The sequence below is a fragment of the Sinohyriopsis cumingii genome, chromosome 18 (genome assembly GCF_028554795.1).
Source record: "Sinohyriopsis cumingii isolate HCF-2022 chromosome 18, ASM2855479v2, whole genome shotgun sequence".
Classification (NCBI taxonomy): domain Eukaryota; kingdom Metazoa; phylum Mollusca; class Bivalvia; order Unionida; family Unionidae; genus Sinohyriopsis; species Sinohyriopsis cumingii.
The window spans coordinates 61,898,897-61,919,455 of NC_142978.1; the positions used below are offsets into that span (position 1 = coordinate 61,898,897).

A 20,559-nucleotide genomic window follows, 5' to 3' on the forward strand; every position below is an offset into this window, starting at 1 on the left:
CATATCAGTTTACCCCCTCCGGACAATCGTTGCAAAGTACGTGTGAAAATCTATAAATATAAGAGACTGGATGATTTTGGCCTGTGCCATGCGAACACGTTTCTGGACCTATGAAAGATATTAGTTTACAGACAAACCAAGCACAGAAACGGGGAAAGTGAGATGGAGGATAAATAAGAACATGATGGTCAGTAGCAATGTTAATTAAAGCATAATAATGATTTGACTAATTACATTTAACTATTTGAATTATTTCTTGTTGACTGATCATTTCGCTTAGTATGTATGCCCTACTTGTTTGAATATACTGTTCATTTAAACTATTTTTCAGGTATAAATGCAATCTGGTTAAAATATGATCTTTCCTGTCCGAGGAGAAGATCTGACAGCGACCGCTTAGGGGTCATGTTCTGGTGACCTTTGCGTTAGCCAATGGAAATGTAGGTTACAGAAATTTGAAACTGAATCAAATGAAAGACATATTCATGGTCTTTAACATTACTGTACAGTCTTCCAAACGAGAAGGTGTAAGATTTAATATGATTGGCTTATAAAATTATCAATTAGGGTAATAACATAGTTCACCGGAATATGACCATATAAGCGGTCGAAGTCAGATCAACACGTTGGACAGTGGATATTTGATCTTAATCATATTGTGTTTAAATCGTATGCGTGTTTTTTGTCTGTTTAATCAAGAGGAATGAAAATGGAAGCTCGAAAGAAGAAGTAAATTATACATTTGGGAGGTCGTTGCTTTCTTACGCATTCTTTCTAGCCAATGTGTCTCTTTAAACAATATGGATCCCTATAAAAAAAGTATAAAAAACCCAGTTCTGTTAGGAAAATATTGGTCTTATCAAACAAGATAGAATCTCAACACACTAATTTGTTTCAATGAAGCGGAGTTTTGACAATCGCAGCTCATCTGCCTCTCTAGCTATCTACCTTTCTCTCTCTAACACACACACACACACACACACACACACACACACACACACATAAATGTGCTATAAAATGTGAATATTTTGTTACGTCAATATCAACAACATAAAACGAGTGTGAAAAGGCTCTATTTCTTAAACCAATCGTTGTATATAGTAAATTATTATATTATTTTAAGCAGCCAATAAGCAAAATTTGTCTATCGAGACTGAGCTTTTTGTCTGTGCCAGCTTAATTGCGAATTCTTTGGCAGTTATTTTTGTTTGTACCAGTTTAGATCCATTCATTGGATACACTTCATTGAGGTTTTCTCACTTTTCCTAGTTCTGCCTTCATGGAGTCCCTTCATGGAATACCCTTCAACGAGGTCTATTATTACTTTTGGATTTTCAATATGTATATCTAGCTATATATTTCATATATTTCTGTCTGTATCTTTCATGTATTTCTGGCTATATTTATCTCTAGCTAGTTTTTCTTTTGCATTTTACCCCTACGGTCTAATTTTACTATAGAAGGTGGGGGAAATGTGTTTCCCTTCTATGATCACATGGACATATCCCCCTGTGAATTCCTTGATACGAAAAAAAAAAAAAAGAGTCAGAAAGTTGTCCGTAAATTTAGCGGAGGCTATGGTTCTACGGTCAACAGGATACGCACTGATTTCTGACTACTTTTTTACATACCCGCCACCGGGCAAACTCGAAGTTTTGAAAGTCCGCACAACCACCAGTTTCAACTGGTGATGGATATGCGCAAATTCTCAGCTTTCACTGCGTTTTCCGGTTGGCTTTCGAACGCTTCGTCTGCGATCCTCACTAAATCTGTTTTCTCGCTCAAACACCTAGTTTTGCTAAGGCAATCATTCGTTCATATACATTTTCGGGCTCGCGTAACGCCAGTTGTTGTTGCTAATTACAGAGCAATCGCTGTTTTTCTGTCATACAAAACAATGTTGCTTGTAGGTGTTGGTGGACGAATGAGAGCATTGAGGCGCCAATAGGCAAAAGGTAATGTTAATTAGATAATTCATGATGTTATATCATCTCATTATGTCAATGCTACTCTGATACCTGGTCAGATTAAAAAACTTCAAGTCGCATCGAAGAAGAATTCTGGAGAAAAAACTCTTCAATAAGCTGAGATGCAAGGCCCAAATACTGTCAACTCAAACGCTACAATGACGCCAAGAAATCAAGAACTGACGTTCTACTTGATCTTTCTGTTAATGCTATCAGCCACACAAACACAGCCAATATATTTACGTTCAATCAGAGTTACCAGTGATAATTTCAGAGCGGCTGCATCTGTTTCAAAGCAGCTGCACTCATTTACGAATCAGTTCTAAACTATCAGATTCTTTGGAAACCCAATGGTAGTCAGCACTAAGTTCGCTGAAATTCGCACACAACTCAATGGTATAGTCGGCGTTAAAACATCAATCGAAACGATTTTCACGTCGATCTCAGAAATATCAAAATCACTTAAAGAATTTCGAGAAGAGATCACTCGGATAAATGATAATATTACAAATTCGGACACTGATATTGATAATCTGAACACTAAAAGGAATGATGGACAACACATTATTCCCAGGGAATGCAACGTTCATTTGTTGAGAACACAATACGGTGGGAATTTGTTATCAAAAGAATATTTCAGAATATCTATCACACATATTTCTCACAAACAAGTGGATGGTTTTGATGTTAATATAGCAGATATAAACGGCATTGAAGTAAATTTTATTGAGGTTAATCTCGCTGTGGTTATTTCATCCCCCGAAGACTATCATTTTCAACATAAATAATCCGAGTGAGATCAGCACAATGTACAGAACATTACCTGAATTTCAAAGAGATCTGAGACTATTAAAGCCATTATTTTTGCTGAGAAACTGTTATTGACCGGGCCACAATAGTTCACACACAGCAATCATTTTAAACAGGTACATTGTTTATAATGGTAGATATTTACGGAAGATCTGCTAAAGGCAAGTCTCAGGGCGAGACTGGTTTATCCAAATATACAACACGAGATGAACTTAGTCATCGTTTGCTTCTCGCCGATGTTGGCACAAATTAAGTTGCTGTGTTTAGGATCATGAGCAGAAATACATTTATCAATGCGTGAGAACCAAACTCAGACGATGACGTGGCAAACAAATACATGAACAACTTCAACACAACAATCTGAACTGAGATCATTTAGTACGTTGCTAAAGCCGGTGATACAATGACTGGCTATCTCAACATGAGCGGCAATATCATTGCTAATTTAAGAGTACCAACATCAAAAGATGACACTGTAACGAATAAATACGTTGAAAACAACAACATTCCGATGATGACATCGTTAATGACAATCAGTGATGGATTTATCACCTTTAGATCTGAATATACTAATCATGAAAACGTGTTTGCAAATTTATCGCAGAAATATAGCTAGAATTCCAGATAATTTCTTTGGAAATCCAACTGTCGTCGATATTAAGCTCGTCGAAAGTCGCACACGCCTAGTTGACGGCGCCGAAAAGTTCAAAGCGATTCAAGATCATAGTGTTCATGCATCTCGGCTCGTCAACTTGGTACACATAGTAGCGACTGGATTGTCATTGAGGTCACTACCAAACAAATCCATCAAACTAACCGCTCACGTTACCGGGGTGTACAGGCTCTTCGTGTTTAGATCCGCTAAATATAGGATATATACAACATATGTAAAGCGTCATTCCAAAGATATATTTTCTGGAGCCGACTCAGTCGTGTTAAATCAAAATGCTGAGGAAATATTCAGACAAAACCCTTACTGCAACGACATATTGGTGGTGTCTGGAATTCGTCGCAAAAACACCTCAGCTGGTAACTTAGTACAATGAATCCCACACAATCCTTTCGGTATAGTCAAGCGTGTGCGTTGAATGCACCGCTGAAAGAAATTGTGGACGAGCACATGAAAAAACAAAAAAGCTAATCATCCTCATCGACAATATTGTATACTCGGTTCCACCCTTTTCGCAGAAACAACGACGTTATTCGGTACGTTATCAGTAATGTACGTGATACCGCCTGGGGTTGGAATCGGCGTCGTTGCTGTTGTCGGTGTTGCTGATATACTCAATATTATCGTGAAAAAAATATCCACATGTACCAGAAAAAGTTAAACGAGTACACAACAATAACCTACGATGCGACATATGTATGCATATATGTATAGCATCGATACTGTCAGCGGAGTTAAACTATGATGAAATATCACACAATGAATTTGATGCAATTAGGGATATTTATTATCGGTGTCACCAGAACGATAACTGGCCGACACTACAGTTAGAATCCGCCGTATTGATAATAATGATACAGTTATAATGCACAACTGGAACGGAGCATCGCTAACACAACACTGCCGACTACCATAATGTTATCAGCAACATCAACACAGCCAGAATTCGTTATTGGTTTTCCGACTCCGATAAAATCTCCTAATGGTCGGTCTCTTGAGATCGCACTGGCACAATTATGACTTTATTATTGTTGGCTTAATATCAGAGAAAAATCATTTGGTAGATAAGACGCTAACAACTCACTAGTATTCTTACATAAAGCCACAGCTGATGAAACTGTTGGGCAAGCACGAATCTGGTAGGTCATTCCATCACAACATGATCATTTCAAATTGAACAAATCAATGATGAACTTCAACGTAGAATCAAATCAATAGAACGAAAAGAATCGAAGATCGATCTGATTGTACACTCTGAGTGTCGCCATTTATATATTGGTGGCGGATTCTCTGGCATCCAATTACGCCCTTGACATATATAAGTCGTCGATCAGAACCGTGTTGGGATGGCCGCTAGCAGTGCCGATTTATACTGGACAACCACAACCAAAGTGATCTGATTATTTACTGGAATTGTTAGGTTAAATGAGAGAAACATAGTACAATAGACCCTTCCCTGGATGGTCAAGTCGTAATACTAGTATATTAGTTCCTCCAATAGAAAATAAATCACCGATATGATTACGCAAGGAAATGAAAATACACACCGCAGTCAGTGAACGCTATTTGAGCAGTATTTGATTGAATATCCGAATGATGATCTATAAAAATGAGTCATACACAATACAACATATGATTATGGTGAGTAACGAGAGTTTAACATGCAAGATTGTCATGGCTACCCGTAGTGATCCCGTTTATAAAACGTTAATTCTTGATTATTAGCAAAGACCAATTGCGTACGTTCAAACTACCAGTGTTTGATACTAGTACAATCCAGCAGGATCTCTATGACATAATTGACGAATATTTTCCAAAGATCTATGCCGCATGGGGTAAGTTACGAGGCTTTCCAGATATTCAACGGCACGACAAAGATGCAACATGTGGTGGTCGTTATTTATCCCCGGTCATTGTGAAAATCACGTCGACGATTTCTGTACATCTAGGGTGTGATGCAGACGATGTCAGATGGATCACGTCTGGACAAGCATTAAGGCAGGCTTAGCAGTGATTTGTTATTTATATATTTGCTAAGAACGTCCCGCCTGGTCATTTGGTTGTGTCGGTACCCGTTAATCCTTTTTATTTACCATGGCATACTCCATCGATGCTACGAATATGTTTTCGTCTAACTGACCAAGACAGTACTTTATTGGACACAAGTGGTGAATAATTTACTGTTGGTTGGAATGTGCGTGACAGAGTTTGTGGCCTCTCTCGTTAATCTGTTGTTGTTGTTTTATGCTTTTCTTCTCATTCTGTGGGTAACATAATATATTCCAATACAAGTGTTTTTTATCTTTCTCACACGTGCATTTACAGCCGCTTGAGTTTCATATTGGTGATACAAATCTGATCGTATTTTCTCAGTGGTGCTTGCCAGTGGAGCAAATTTAGCTATATCATGTTGTTTGTGTAAATCGCGTTGGAGTAATTTGATGAATCCATACTCCGCCACTAGTGTATATCTGCCCTATCGGTGATTTGTTTAACATTGAGTTGAATTGCGAGACCATCTTGCCGTAATTGTTCGATCGTAGAGATAATCTTGTTAATATTATCCTGGTTCATTATACAACACATACATAAATATTCTGGCTGGATTTGATTGATTCTCAAGCATTACTTCATCGTAAACCACTAGATTGTGGATATCCCCGATAAGATCCTCGACGGACGGCGCTTCATAGATGTCCATTATAAATTCAATAAGATCGTTCTCGGCTGTAGAAGGATCATTAAATTTCCTTGAGAACATTATATCAGCGTTGGTCATCCACGGAAGGATCTACTAAAAAAAATGTTTGTTCCATTTGAGCCACCTCATTATCAGGTTGAACATCAATTGAGTTTTACCCGACCCAGATGGACCATTTGTAATAGGCTGAATGGAATTTGTTAACACTATATTATGCTTGAACTGTGTTAGCTCACGTGTCGCTGAAAAGTCAATCACGTTCATATTGTACAGTTAAAAAGTTATTTACAATCGTAAGTTTATATTGTCTTAGATGCAATACAGTGACTGGTACAACATGTATTAGAGCAGCCACGTTGAAAAATAACACGTGGACACTTTCATGTAAATGCGTAAAGGCGGCACACCAAAACTTAAGTATGAATTCTATGAAAAATAAAAATATACAAGAATCGTTCACGAATTGGTTGATAAGATCGGATATGAAATTGTAAATTACATGATTTAGACGAATTTATTATAGTCCGAGAGAATATTGTAGCGGTGCAGCATCAATTAAAAACTCGCCAATTCAGCAGGTGTTACGCAAGCATGGACGGTTTGATGTAAGCACCCCTAACGAGTTCATCAATTAGATATCTTGATTACGTACATAAACGGCGCATATACGCGTTGATTGTCGTAGATGTTGAAAGTAGATGCAATGAGGCTGAACCGTTATCGTCTAGACCAGCAATTGAAGTTGCCACAGAGTTTGAACGAATTTATTCGCAAGGACCTCTGCATTGGCCATAATTGCTACAGGTTTATCAAGGAAAATAATTTCTCGGTGCAATAAAAACACTGATGCAGTAACAACACGTTAAGATCAGACTTGGACACACCGCGTTACGTCGTGATCAGAAAATCATTAGGCGATTTAATCAGGGACTCTTTGGACATCAATATGGTCAAGAACTACTGCACGTTCAGGACAGATCACGTGAATGGGTTTGCGACACAACACGTTAAGATCAGACTTGGACACACCGCGTTACGTCGTGATCAGGAAATCATTAAGCGATTTAATCAGGGACTCTTCGGACATCAATATGGTCAAGAACTACTGTACGTTCAGGACAGATCACGTGAATTGGTTTGCGACACTATCTCATATGGTGATCGCATTAAATAATATCAAACCTGTCGATGCAAATGCAAAAACAAAACCATGCCACGATGAAAATCACCAGATCAGCCGAAGAAACTAGTGTTGGGTGTAAAGTAACCGTGAGGTATGTATATGAACCTGGTAAACTTGAGGATGGTCCAGCAAGAGCAACTGATCCCGCTCGGAGTTGAACAACATACAATTGCTCGCGTGGTAAAATCTGCTACGCAGCCACCGATCTATACATTAGATTCAAAAGCTCCTCAACGTGGAATTCTGCGTGAATAGTTACAGGTTATTCCTAAACCACCCAGTTACCACCAGATTAGATACGGCGTCGCAGACGCTAGCGGGGTACTACCCACACGGGTCAACCATAAAAGCTAACAAGAGTCGCTCGCGTGGAGGAACGAAGCGCTTTTCAGTCTGTTCCATTCAAGACAGGTAAGATATACATGTGTTACCGAGATTACTATCGATTCTTTCCCCGGTAAAGTGTGTTACGTCATTAGGAAGATGTTGCCACAACAGTATTGTGTTACATCAGGTGCAGTGATTATATTTGTCGCTGTTTCAACATCATTACAAATTCCACATCCAGATCAAACTTCCATAATATGATTGTCATGTCTTCCATAATTTGTCAATTTGTTCTTCACCACGTTGATAAGTCCTGGTAACGTTGTTGTTTGTGACGCTATTGGCAGCTTCAACATGTAGACAACCCTGTGTAACTGAGATATGTTTGTTACTCTAGACACAGCCAGATAAATTAAATTTGACCATTTTTGCAATCATCGACAATCCATATATTGGTATCTGGTATTGTTAATCCCTGAGATGAATGAATTGTTATTGCATATCCCCGAGTCAAGCACGACTGGTTTAACGACAACGTCTGTTGTACAGCCTCTACTGGAACCTCGACGATTAAGAACGAATTGTTGTTATTTGGCGGACACTTCCGGTGTCTACCGCCATAACATCAATACGTATATGTTGTCGGCGTGTATGTGTTGGTCGATAACATAATGGAACTAGTTGATCAGCAATTTTGTCCTTGGTACGCTCAAATCATTTACGCTGAATTGAATCAAGGACGTTTTTCTTGAATACAAATATTAGATCATTAGGGCGTCATAAGTTCCAGAAATCTGACAATGGAGTCTCTGAAATTACGGTACGCAGTATTTCACACTGACTTTAGTCAGGTTGTAATCTGATTAATGATATGTGTTGTCTTAGTTGCTCATCTCGATATCGATGGTCGTACAAACATTCGTCATAGTGGTTGACATAGTTGCTCAATCATTCGTGTGGTTATTCACCTGTAAACGGCTGAGGCTGTCCGTGATCGCTACACATGATAATTGCAGTAGATTTTGCTAATAACATTCAAGAAATGTCTGCAATGTTTCTTTGGATACTGTACAAATCTCATCCTATATAATTATTATCGGGATATAAATCTCACCCATTTGTTCGGGGGTCCATGCATCACTTTGCCAACTAAAGAAACTATGATACGTGCATGCGCAGACACCACGTTGTCTCATCTTTCTGGCAAGGCAGTGAGTTGGCGTTAACAGAATCATGTCGGAGTTTTGAATAATTCCATCGCACGTGTTGTTTTACCAGAGCCAACTGTACCGTCCAGATAGACCACGCTATATCTCGTGAATGAATCGTTTATTGGCAGCGAACATGAAATCCGTGATAAATTATTGTTGCGATAATAAATATATGGTAATTTGACGTCAGCCGACTCTGAAGATTTGAGTATTTGTTCATGTTTTATTCGCCATAAACCCTAATGAGTATCCGCAGTATCCTTATAAATAAATGGCTCAAGAAGATCCATTTTACAATGAGTTATATAAAATGAATCCGTGGAGACTCCAACTGCGTCATTAGGAAATATATTAATCATCGATAATAGGTTTATCGATGAGTAGGAGAGCATTGATGATCTCAAGTGAGTAAATTAAGGAGAATTGCCGGGGCAGTAACTAATAATCGTGACAATAGTTATTCTCTCTCGTGTTCTTGCATTTGTCCGTGACGCCAACACACATTTGGCAGATGTGTCCTTGATGACAAATTCTGATTGTGCTGGATCCATAATTAATCTTGTACAACGACGCTATGTCGCTGATGTGAATTTCCCCCAAAAAATTCTACAGATATTTTTGTCGTATTGTGGTAACCAAACTTGTTTTTATTGTTTGGAAAAAATTATCACCGAGGGTACAGGCAACAATGTTAGAATCGTAGCATCGAGCGTGTATTGTAATAACACTATTGGAATTTGTGAACAACAGTCGTGGAGATTGACATTATTATCCGGTTTATGAAAATGACGGCCGAACCAAATTGGTATAACCCAATGAAAAGTCGAATGATTCACTTGCAGCAAAACGAGCAGGAAAAGCTGCTACGTTATCAACTGAAATCATGTCAGAGAAAACATATTTTGTTTTCCTAAGACCGCCATGACCAAATTCAACACAATATTGTGATACATCATTGATAAATTCTTTTGTGTTGGACGCCACACATTTTTTGTTGTGTCATATGAGATGCAACCGACGAAACAGTCAAACAGTTAACGAGTAAAATTCGTTGTCTCCGTCATATGTTACCGCAGTCTGTTTCAATGCACGTTGGAGCGATTCCTTCCGATGAAGAACTCCAGATGGCAAAAGTAACTGATCAAATGATTTGTCATCGATGATATTTATTCAATCGTCTTCGACGCCGTCACTGTAAAATGATTAGACTGATACAGGGTCGTTTATACTTATGCTGTGAATTTCCTCAAAAATATCTCAGTTGTGAAATCTTAGTGTTCTTTCTTGCGAAAAGTTTGTCACCGACAATTATGGTCTATAATGGTTATTGAAGCACCTTTGCTGCGATAATTAGCAGAGTCTTGTAAAATATCATTTCTTATTGTTTTTTCAATCGTTGGAATCTTCGGTGTTTTTTCAAGTGTGTCAACGTCATTTATTTTAACTCCGTTAATAAGCGAGTTTTCCCACTTATTTATTTATTTATTTTATTCGTGATTCTGTTAAGTCTGTTTCTTTGTATTGAATTTGCCAAATGTTCTCGGACACGTTGAGCCATGCAATTTAGCGAGCCTGGTTTCATCGGAGCAACAGTAGCTATGTCTGGTTCATTCAAACGTCAAAGCGCATAAACAACCCTCGGAAACTGGATATGAGTTATTGTTTTATGGTTTGTCATTTCCGGTGAAAATAACTGCTTTAGAATTTGTTTCTACTATGACTACATTTTTATGTCGCCGTGATTCCTTAACAGGGTCGAGTTTATTACTAATAATCCAACTCAGGCCATTTTCACTAACATGTTCAGCAATGCATTTTATTCTGAATATATACTTGCGTCATCAACTATATTATTAACGATAGCAGATGCCTGTTTGTCATCCATTGTGAAAGCAATAAATGTTCCATATCCATCGATCTTAAATGTTGAAAAAACATGAGACGAACGATCGTTGGTAAATTCGTGTTTAGCTTTTTGATAAAATCATGCAGGTGTTAACTCAAATGATATTCGTTTTCTGTCACATGGTAATGTCAAAATCTGACTTGCTCTGGATCAATCGCAGATAACATTGCACACTCATCTTGTGTTGCTTCTAGTGATCCGATGTAATTTTTGATGAGATTTAAATCTGTTTTTGATTTTGGTAATATAATTTGTTCCTGGTGAGATCTTAATACCTTTGTTATTGTAACCTAGCATCGTCACATCGTCCCATGCTATATGATTACTTTTCTTTATTATACAATAATAGTATTTCTCTAATTAGTCTTTCATACTATTAGACTTTTACTAATATTTTAATGAACAACCAATCATGTAACGTTTGCAAATGGCTGATGATGGGGTCATCTAGTCCTTGTGAAAAAAAATTGTCAGTGTGATTATTGTGCGCTTTATTTACAGTGTTCGACGTGGAAATACCGGCCCAAAACCTTGTCTGGTTTGTCGAGTTGGTGGTAAGAGAAGAACTCAGTTAGGTGTATATTGTGGGGGAGAAAATATCGTGCGTTGAAAAGATACTTCATGATAACAAATGCTTCAGGTGATAAAAAAATGCAAATAAACAAGATTACATGCGAGATACATTATAAAATGATCAAGTAAGTGACGACTCAGTTGACCAAGTAAGTGAAGACCTTATGTCCATTAACCCCTTTATGTTGCTTATATCAAATATAAACAAATTGCACATAAAATAACAACAAAATGTGTCGCATATAGTTTATGTTACTGTTCGTTGGTCACTTCAGCGGTTCCATGTACCTTTTTGCTGCGTCATTTTCTTCAGCCATGGCTGGTGTGCTTTAGGTCGGTCGGCCCCCTGTGCTGCTCCATGCATAGACTATCAAATGCTGAAAAACGGCGGTAGAACCTCCGACCCACAGTGATGTATGAGCAAGCTTTCTCACATACCGATGTAGGTCGAGCCATGTCTCGAACTCACTCTGTCAGAGGTCAGATGTGTTAGTGATCTGACAAAGTGAATGTCTTAGACAACTCAGCCACCTAGGACATCGGAACCGACTTTTACGCTTTGGACACATATGTACACACACACACACACACACACACACACACACACACACACACACACACACACATATATATATATATATATATATATATATATATATATATATATATATATATGCATCCACACAAACAATCTATTTAGCACAGAATTTATCCATCTTTAACATCATTTTCACCAGTGAAACGAAATCCTTCAACTCCGAATTATGAAACTCAATGAGCTAAAGAAGACCAATAAAACAAGCTCTCGACAATCCCACAAACGTATAAATGAAACTGACTTAACCTTGCAACTTATTTTAGTTACTTAATCCCAAAACAAGATGTGATAGATTAGTATTCTTCTTTGCGAGACAAAGACCCGGAAAATTACCAAAGGGCACTTAAGGTTAAAACACGCTTTCTAACACAGACAATGGTTGAAAATAGACTTACCTGAAATCATTGCATCCTACAAAAGAGTTTGTTTTAAGGCATGTATGTATGCCATTAAATAACAATTATGATTATTACTTATTATTTCATTATCTTGTATTCTATTCATTTGTTTAGACCTTATAAATATGCCATATTTGTTCTATTTTTTATTTTATTGGTTTGTTGTTTTTAAGGAAAGTCAAGGCTTTATTACCCAGGCATGTGCCTTAGTTCAGATGCTTTGCTGACGGAGACCGTTAATATAGAATGATTGATTTTTAAAGGAGAAAAATCATTGCATACATATATTGAAGAATCCTTTGTGTGAGTGTGTTGGGGCGGGGGACAATCGACATTTGAACATATACTCCTTCAAATAATCAAACAATTGGAATTATAGAAGAAAGAATTTGATAATTATGCCTGCAAAGATCGTATACCAATGTTTACAAATCTGACAAACTGATTGAACTTGTGTGGCAATGATTACCCAAGACAGGACGAAAATTCATATTTGCGAAAACCTAGCTTAATCGAACACACACACACACACACACACACACACACACACACAGATATATATATATATATATATATATATATATATATATATATATATATATATATATATATATATATATATTCATCAATCAACATTTCATCGATCACGATCTTTCTAGTGAAGCCGGTTGCTGCTAACTCTGATCAAGATAAGGGAGACCCGTGGCGACAGGTGACAATCTTGCGTATGTATTCTTGTTGTATTAATTCCCTTTCATTTCTGTTTTTTCTTCTTTCTTTTTTATCTTTTTTATTTGCTCTGAACTTGTTATGTTCAGTAACCGGATGGATTGAGGTAGTTTGATAATATATACAACGTATTAAATCTATTGCAGATAACACGTATCTTTAACATGACTCTTTTGCTTATACAGAAACATATCATATTATTAAAGCCGCTACCATATATGTTAATTTTACATTGATTTTTATTTGAAATAAAGCAAATACTGGTGATACAGAATTTGAATGTGTATATGCCTTTAAATTATATCTAACATCGGCAATCACGTCTAAATGACGTCCAACTACAAATATTATGACCCAGATCTACAGTCTTGTAATGAATCTGCATACTTGGGTGAATATAAATATAGTTTGATATAAGTAACCAGTACAACAAACCAGTCCAAACTCTGATCTGCCGGTACATTATGCGGCATATCAGGTTTTATGGTTTTTCTACAGGGACTAGACTTATAAGCAAGTACAGTTGGTATATATTTTGGAAAACGAATATAAGTAGTGTACAAAAGTGAAAATTTGTTCTTTACTTAGTGTTTAAAATCTTCAGATGAGTTTACCTTTCTCAATCGTCCCAAGCAAAGATAGTATTTCTAGCAATGGTCATTTCAAGTAAATATGACATCGTATTTTTAGACCTGCTAACATATTTCCGGTTATTGCTAATGGTTTTCAAAGTTAATCACTGAAGACCAATATTATGCCAAATATGTTATTTTCATTGCATTATTACATTTCATATTGGGAGGTAAAGATAAAAGGAATTAAATATATTTCCTTTAAATGCAATATATGAAAAGTACACACACACACACACACACACACACACACACATATATGGATGGACAGACAGACATGCATATATAAAGATATACATACAGATAGATAGATAGATTGATATACAGATTGATAGTTAGATCGATATACATACATACATATATATATATATATATATATATATATATATATATATATATATATATATATATATATATATATACATACAGATATAAAGTTAGATATACAGGCAGACAGACATACAGACAGACAGATAGATAGATACATATATATACAGATAAACAGATAGACATATATATATATATATATATAGATAGATAGATAAATAGATAGAGAGACATAACGTTATATATATATATATATATATATATATATACAGACAGACAGATATATATATATATATATATATATATATATATATATATATATATATATATATATATATATATATATAGATAGATAGATAGATAGATAGATAGATAGATAGATAAGTAGATAGATAGATGTAAAGTTATATATATATATATATATATATACAGACAGACAAATAGAAAGAAAGGTATATAGATATATATAGATGGAGAGATAGACAGAAATATAAATAGATAGATAGATAGATCGATCGATAAATATAGATATAAATAGATAGGTATATATATAGATAGATAGATAGACAGATGTAAAGTTATATATATATATACAGACAGACTGACAGATATGTATATATATATATAAATATATATATATATATATATATATATATATATATATATATATATATATATATATAGAGAGAGAGAGAGAGAGAGAGAGAGAGAGAGAGAGAGAGAGATAAGTAAATAGATAGATGTCTTTGTAGAAAACATTTGTGTCGCAACTGTTCATTGATGACATTTGGAGTTTTGCAGTCATTGCTCTAGATGATTCTTTTTCGGTGTGATGTTTTTAGGCATATTAAACAGTCCAGCTATTATTATTATTATTACTGTACTGTCCACACCTGATACTGTAGGAACTCATTTAATTCAGGCTAACTGCTAATCTGATATTAATGGCGAAAACTTCGCCCAGATCAAATATTGCTTCTAAACCTGGGTTCGCTGATTGGTACTTTCCTCAAAAAGCAATTTTCGTATCTTGACGGTAAAGGCGTTAATAACACGTAGGCAATATGAAATGTAACGCTCTCCGTGATAAATTATGCCAGTTTAGACAGTTTTCACCAGTTAGCGCCCTTGTGCCATTTAACAGTGTAGGAATCAAAGGGTTGCAGATTCATAGGGGCAAGGTTCCGTATGATGTGCACAAACAGTGACCATCTAAATCATTTGCATTCTTGTACTCTCAGATCCAGTTGTCCTCTAAGTCATCAAGACGATTTATCATAAATATCGGACAGCGCTAAAAGGCTGTCGTTTATCAAGTTTTGCTGTAACTCAGAGAGAAGGAATCGTAGACTAAAATTAAGGACTATAATAAAGAAAGAATTGCCACAACGTCTTTACGTAAATGATGGTAATATGTAGGTCTTCCAAGTGTAAATAATACCGAAGAACATATCGATATTATTCCAACACGAAACGATTGGATCAAATAAAATGAAACGATTCATTCTTTTTTTTCAAACTACGTCTTGAAAGAGAAGATCCATTACTAAGTTTTGAGATGTCTATAATGTAGTTTTGATGCTTATCTGTATAATTTGTATCTTGAACGCAACATGAGAAAATGTCACAATAATAAAACATTAAAGTAGAATACAAGTTTGAAATTAATGCTTTGGTATAGTGGATTTAATATAAGTATTTATAAACACAGTGATGTAAGAAAGATTGCATTGTGATGTAAGAAAGATTGTATTAATAGTTAATTATGAACTAATAGGCGGGGTCTACTGAAAATGAGAAGAGTCACATGACTGCCTTAAAGAGAACTCCAAAGATATATTTTCTTGGTAAACTAAAACAAAATATTTAACAATAACGATCGATGTAGCTTCAGCGGATTATTGGTTTTCATACTTCTCATCTGCACGCTTCAGAAGGTAAATATTGCCCACGCTAGGATTCGCACCGCAATCCTGGCTCTATCTTGACGCGCGATTGGTGAACGCAGCAAAGACCATATTGAAGGTTTAGGTATAACTCAATTGCTATTGAGGAAATAATTTGTTCCTTTTTTCCTTGCAAGTTAATTTGCATTGTGATCGATTTAAGTATTAGAAAGAACCCGGAAAGAAATGTCAGTAACAGTGTACGTCTTACAACTTACTTAAACGAAACTTTTAAAATGTTCAAGATTTATGTTGTTCTCAAGGGCATTACGTCTTAGCCAACCATATTTTGAAACAACATCATGAGTAGTGGTTTTACCATCGAAACTATGTACCAATCATTCATTATTATTTTATGATGTTTTAATTACTTACTCATGGTGAGGAATTTGGAATATACAATGCAGGCTTGTTTATGTATCTAACTTGGGCACATACTTCCAAAAGATATTATACATGATACAAGATAAAACTTGTTTTTGCTGTACAAATTTACAAGAGTGCCAGACGGTATACGTTTACTAAATTGTGAGGAATGAATATGCAGAGGTGACAGTCGTTAAATATATTTATACCTAATTGGGGTAATACGAACATCTTAAAACAGACATAGTATATTCAATCAAATAGAATTAAAAATCTCAACGGCGAGTATTTTGTATTTTGTAATTTTTAATTCTGGACTAATTATTGTATTTGCAAATTAAGGATATTTCGAAAACAAATCTCGATCTAATTTACTTATTTTAGGTGTTGTGGTTGCGAACATATTTCTTGGACTGCTCATAATGGGACTCGTCATTTCCTTGGCATATGTTTGTTACAGGTATATCATGTGTGTGTGTGTGTGTTGTGTGACAGATATATATATATATATATATATATATATATATATATATATATATATATATATATATATATGCATGTATATATATGTATATATAGATATATATACATACATACATATATATATATATATATATATATATATATATATATATATATATATATATATATATATATATATATATATATATATATATAAAGGGGTGAGGATTGTTAGCGTGGCAAATACGCTGATATGCTGCCCACAAATTTTGTAGACGCTTAGTTAATTTAGTTAATGTTTTGTTTGTGCTTTTTCTACTTATTTTGCACACACACACACACTGTGGATTTTAAAGACATTCAACACACACTATTAATATAAAATCATGTCTTTTATAAGTCAAGTTTTATGTTTCAATTAGTTCTTTTCGTTAGCTGCATTATTATTTATTATGGCAACTAAAGAGGGGTCTATCGTTGGAATAAGACAGGTACTATTTTCACATGTACATACAATGCGATGAAAGATGGTATATTGTGGCTGTCAGTTTTGTTTAAAGTATGATTCCCATGGAAAGTACAAATGATAGCTGGTCTTTTCCATCAAGTGAATACTGACTTTTATGAAAACAATAGAAATGAAATGTGTGTATGTCTGTACGTGTGTTGGTGTGGGTGTTATTCTCAATAAACGTATTGAAGGTCATATAAATTTTATCCAGAATCAATAATTACTGAGAGGTTTCCTATGAATTATCGAAAGTAATGTTTATAGTAATATGAATCCGAAAATCCTCATTAAAAATATTATATTTTATGTTTATCGTATATTATTCATTGCTTTGAAAATTATTGATAATCCTCACTGCCACAACGTTTCTTAAAACTCGTTTACTTAATTATTTTAAGTATTCGCGGAACATGCTGTACAAAAACCTCGTTTGAACAATAAAAATGATTTTTATATTGCTCGTTGTTAAACTTTTGCCAACGTTTTCAACAATAAGCATTATGATGCATCGTTTACATTTTCCACACATTTGTATAAACAAATGACATACTTGTTGACTGCGATAATTGTGCTTCTTTAATTGTTTTAGGTATAAAACGTACGGGAAGAATAAAGCAAATTTCCAGTCACAAAGTAACACGAATTCCTCTCTAGATGAAAAACATGGAACTCGACTTACAACCCTCTCGGACGAACTTCTGCAAGCCATTGAATCCAGGCGCCGCGATGAAAACGAGGTTGAGCCTCGTTTCGAGCTAAAAATGGAGTCAAGTGCTATGACAGACGAGACTTTATTCAAAACTAATGTCATGTATGAAAGGCCAGGGAAATTTACTTCTCCACACTACAATAGACACAGCCCATACTATGAACACACTGGAGTCTCCTCCTTCCTCCGGGAAGATGGCGCCGATACAGATGTTCATCAATATACTTATCACACTGGTACAAATCAAGCTTATCCGCAAAATGAAGTAAAGGAAATTGAAATGAATTCTTTAAATGGATCTCCAGAGTCATGCGCAAAGACGTATGTTCCAGTCTCGGACGATTACCGCGGAGGCCCTCTTCAAGATATTAGAAACTGTTTGCGACACTATAAAATAAACAACGACGATTATGCATGTGTTATGAAACCTGCTAGGAGTAAGACTGGAAGGGATAATAATGGGGGCAGCCATGTGCAACATCACACACGTCCAGTAGCAAGTGTTAGTCCAGTGCCAGACCCACATTGTTCAAAGCAAACCACCATACATTTGATTCCTCAACACGATTGTTTATTACACAAAAACCTTCCACCTCCTCCCCAACCATTTTCAGGTTACAGTAAAGGAGAATCAATACAACATAATGCACAACCAAGACATTACTTTAGGGGCCATGACTATGACGAACCATATTTTTGAAAAGACACAAATATAAACTTGGTCAGAGAAGGGTTTACATGAAACTCTAAGTTTCTTTTCACTCTAAGCTAAGCCGATTCCTAATGTAACAAAATTATAATAGTTCTCGGCATACGATAACGCACAGGCCATATGGTTGAAAGAACTAACGCTTCAGTAAATTAATTCAGCACCGGAGTTATACGACTTGACTAATAATTCATTTTTCTTACCTTACTTTATATCGCATTTAAACTAAACCAGCACTCAGTCTGTTGTATGTTGTAAACTGCCGTTTGAACAGATTTCGTAGAATAATTGATGCATCATGAGTCTGTTTTTTTATAATTAATTTCTATGAGAATATAATGATCCTAATTTACAGTAGATTGTCGGCACGGGATTCGTAGTTCACAAAACTATGTGCTTCTCGCAGCAAAGTGGTCAATATTTTAATGATGTGCTCTTTATACAATGGGGTTTACACGCAGAAAGTCACATATTAGTACTACCATAAAACTGATTTGAAAAGCGGTTGTATTACACTGTCTTGTAAGAATAAAGTGTGCATGAGACATTTATTGTAAAATATGATGGCGTCTGTACAGTATAGAATATTCATCACACAGTTTTGCGTAATCCACTTCATAATAATGGTCATTATGTCCCGCCAAAGGAGACATAACTACTATCTACCGTATATAATGGCATATAAGTCGTGTCTAACTGCAAGGAAAATATACATGAACTGTTGTCGCAACATATCAGGGTCTATGTGTATCATTCCATTGTTTAGGCTTAACGAACGTTCTTGACCCGGATCAAGTGGCGTATCTGCGACGACAAGTCTGGATCTGTGCAGCTTGCAGTTTATAACGTTTCACACTAGCATATATGCTACCTGGAATTTCATTTGCTAGATTTGCAACAAAATTTGCACTTAAGGGACACATGCTAAGTGACTAATCTAACAGAGGCAATACATTCACATAATTCAAATTCAATGTCGATTATTCCAAATCACCAACTTGTTAATGAACCTCTTACAGTGATTGGCTCTTTGTGTAAAATGAATTGTTTGCGAAATGTTATTTCACCCATAACCTTTGAGTTTGTAATATTTACTATTGTAAACCCATGTCGACGATTTGATTCGTACAAATGTATTACATTAAAATCTCATTGTTCTAATGTTTCTATGTTTTGCGCCTATAGTGATGTTTCCATTTATCGCTATTAATCTGTATTGATTTATTTGACAAATAACGCCAATAGTGATGTTCCCACTTATTGCTAATAATCTCTATTAATTTATTTAACAAATTAACACGTGAATAGTTATGTTTGCATGCATGAACAAAATACATATACATATCTATAACAAATCAAATTATGGAGCAGTCTCCAGTAGTGTTGACACAAATATTTTGATCCCAAATGTTCTTGTACTTTTAACCCACCACTTCTAGTTTCATTTCCCAAGTTTTCAAATATTAAATCTAACCTTGCACCTGTCTCAAAAATAAAACTATATTTTGTTCTTGTGGTTTCAGTTGCTTTTTCTGAAGATGTCGATGGCTTAGGGAAGTAGCTCTCATTTATGCTTCTGTCGCAATGGTTACAAAAAATAACGCTACAGTCGTTAGGTAGGTATAGTTGGCAACAAAATTAAAATAACATTACGTTCATATGCATGTCCGTTTCGGAAGCTATTGCTTTGATCTCTCAATGATACTTGTCTCTTGCGCGACTGATTAAAGCCTGAACTTGTCTAATAGTGCGTTTCAGTAGGCAGTAGTCAAATAAAGAATGTATGATAAATTTATTCATAACTTCGTTAATTGAGGTTATAAA

At 35.5% G+C, this 20,559-nt stretch overlaps 1 protein-coding gene across 3 annotated transcripts in view; it reads left to right on the forward strand.

Annotated features, from left to right (window-relative positions):
* Positions 1 to 20,245, forward strand: part of LOC149776773 (uncharacterized) — a 154,382-nt gene extending 134,137 nt beyond the window's left edge. For all 3 annotated transcript variants that reach the window (XM_089941448.1, XM_089941449.1, XM_089941450.1), the window contains exons 6-8: positions 13,004 to 13,069; positions 16,729 to 16,804; positions 17,907 to 20,245. In XM_089941448.1, coding sequence (XP_089797574.1) covers positions 13,004 to 13,069; positions 16,729 to 16,804; positions 17,907 to 18,726 — 962 coding nt within the window. In that variant the 3' untranslated portion in view covers positions 18,727 to 20,245. The remainder of the gene's footprint in view (positions 1 to 13,003; positions 13,070 to 16,728; positions 16,805 to 17,906) is intronic.
* The last annotated feature ends 314 nt before the right edge of the window (positions 20,246 to 20,559 follow it).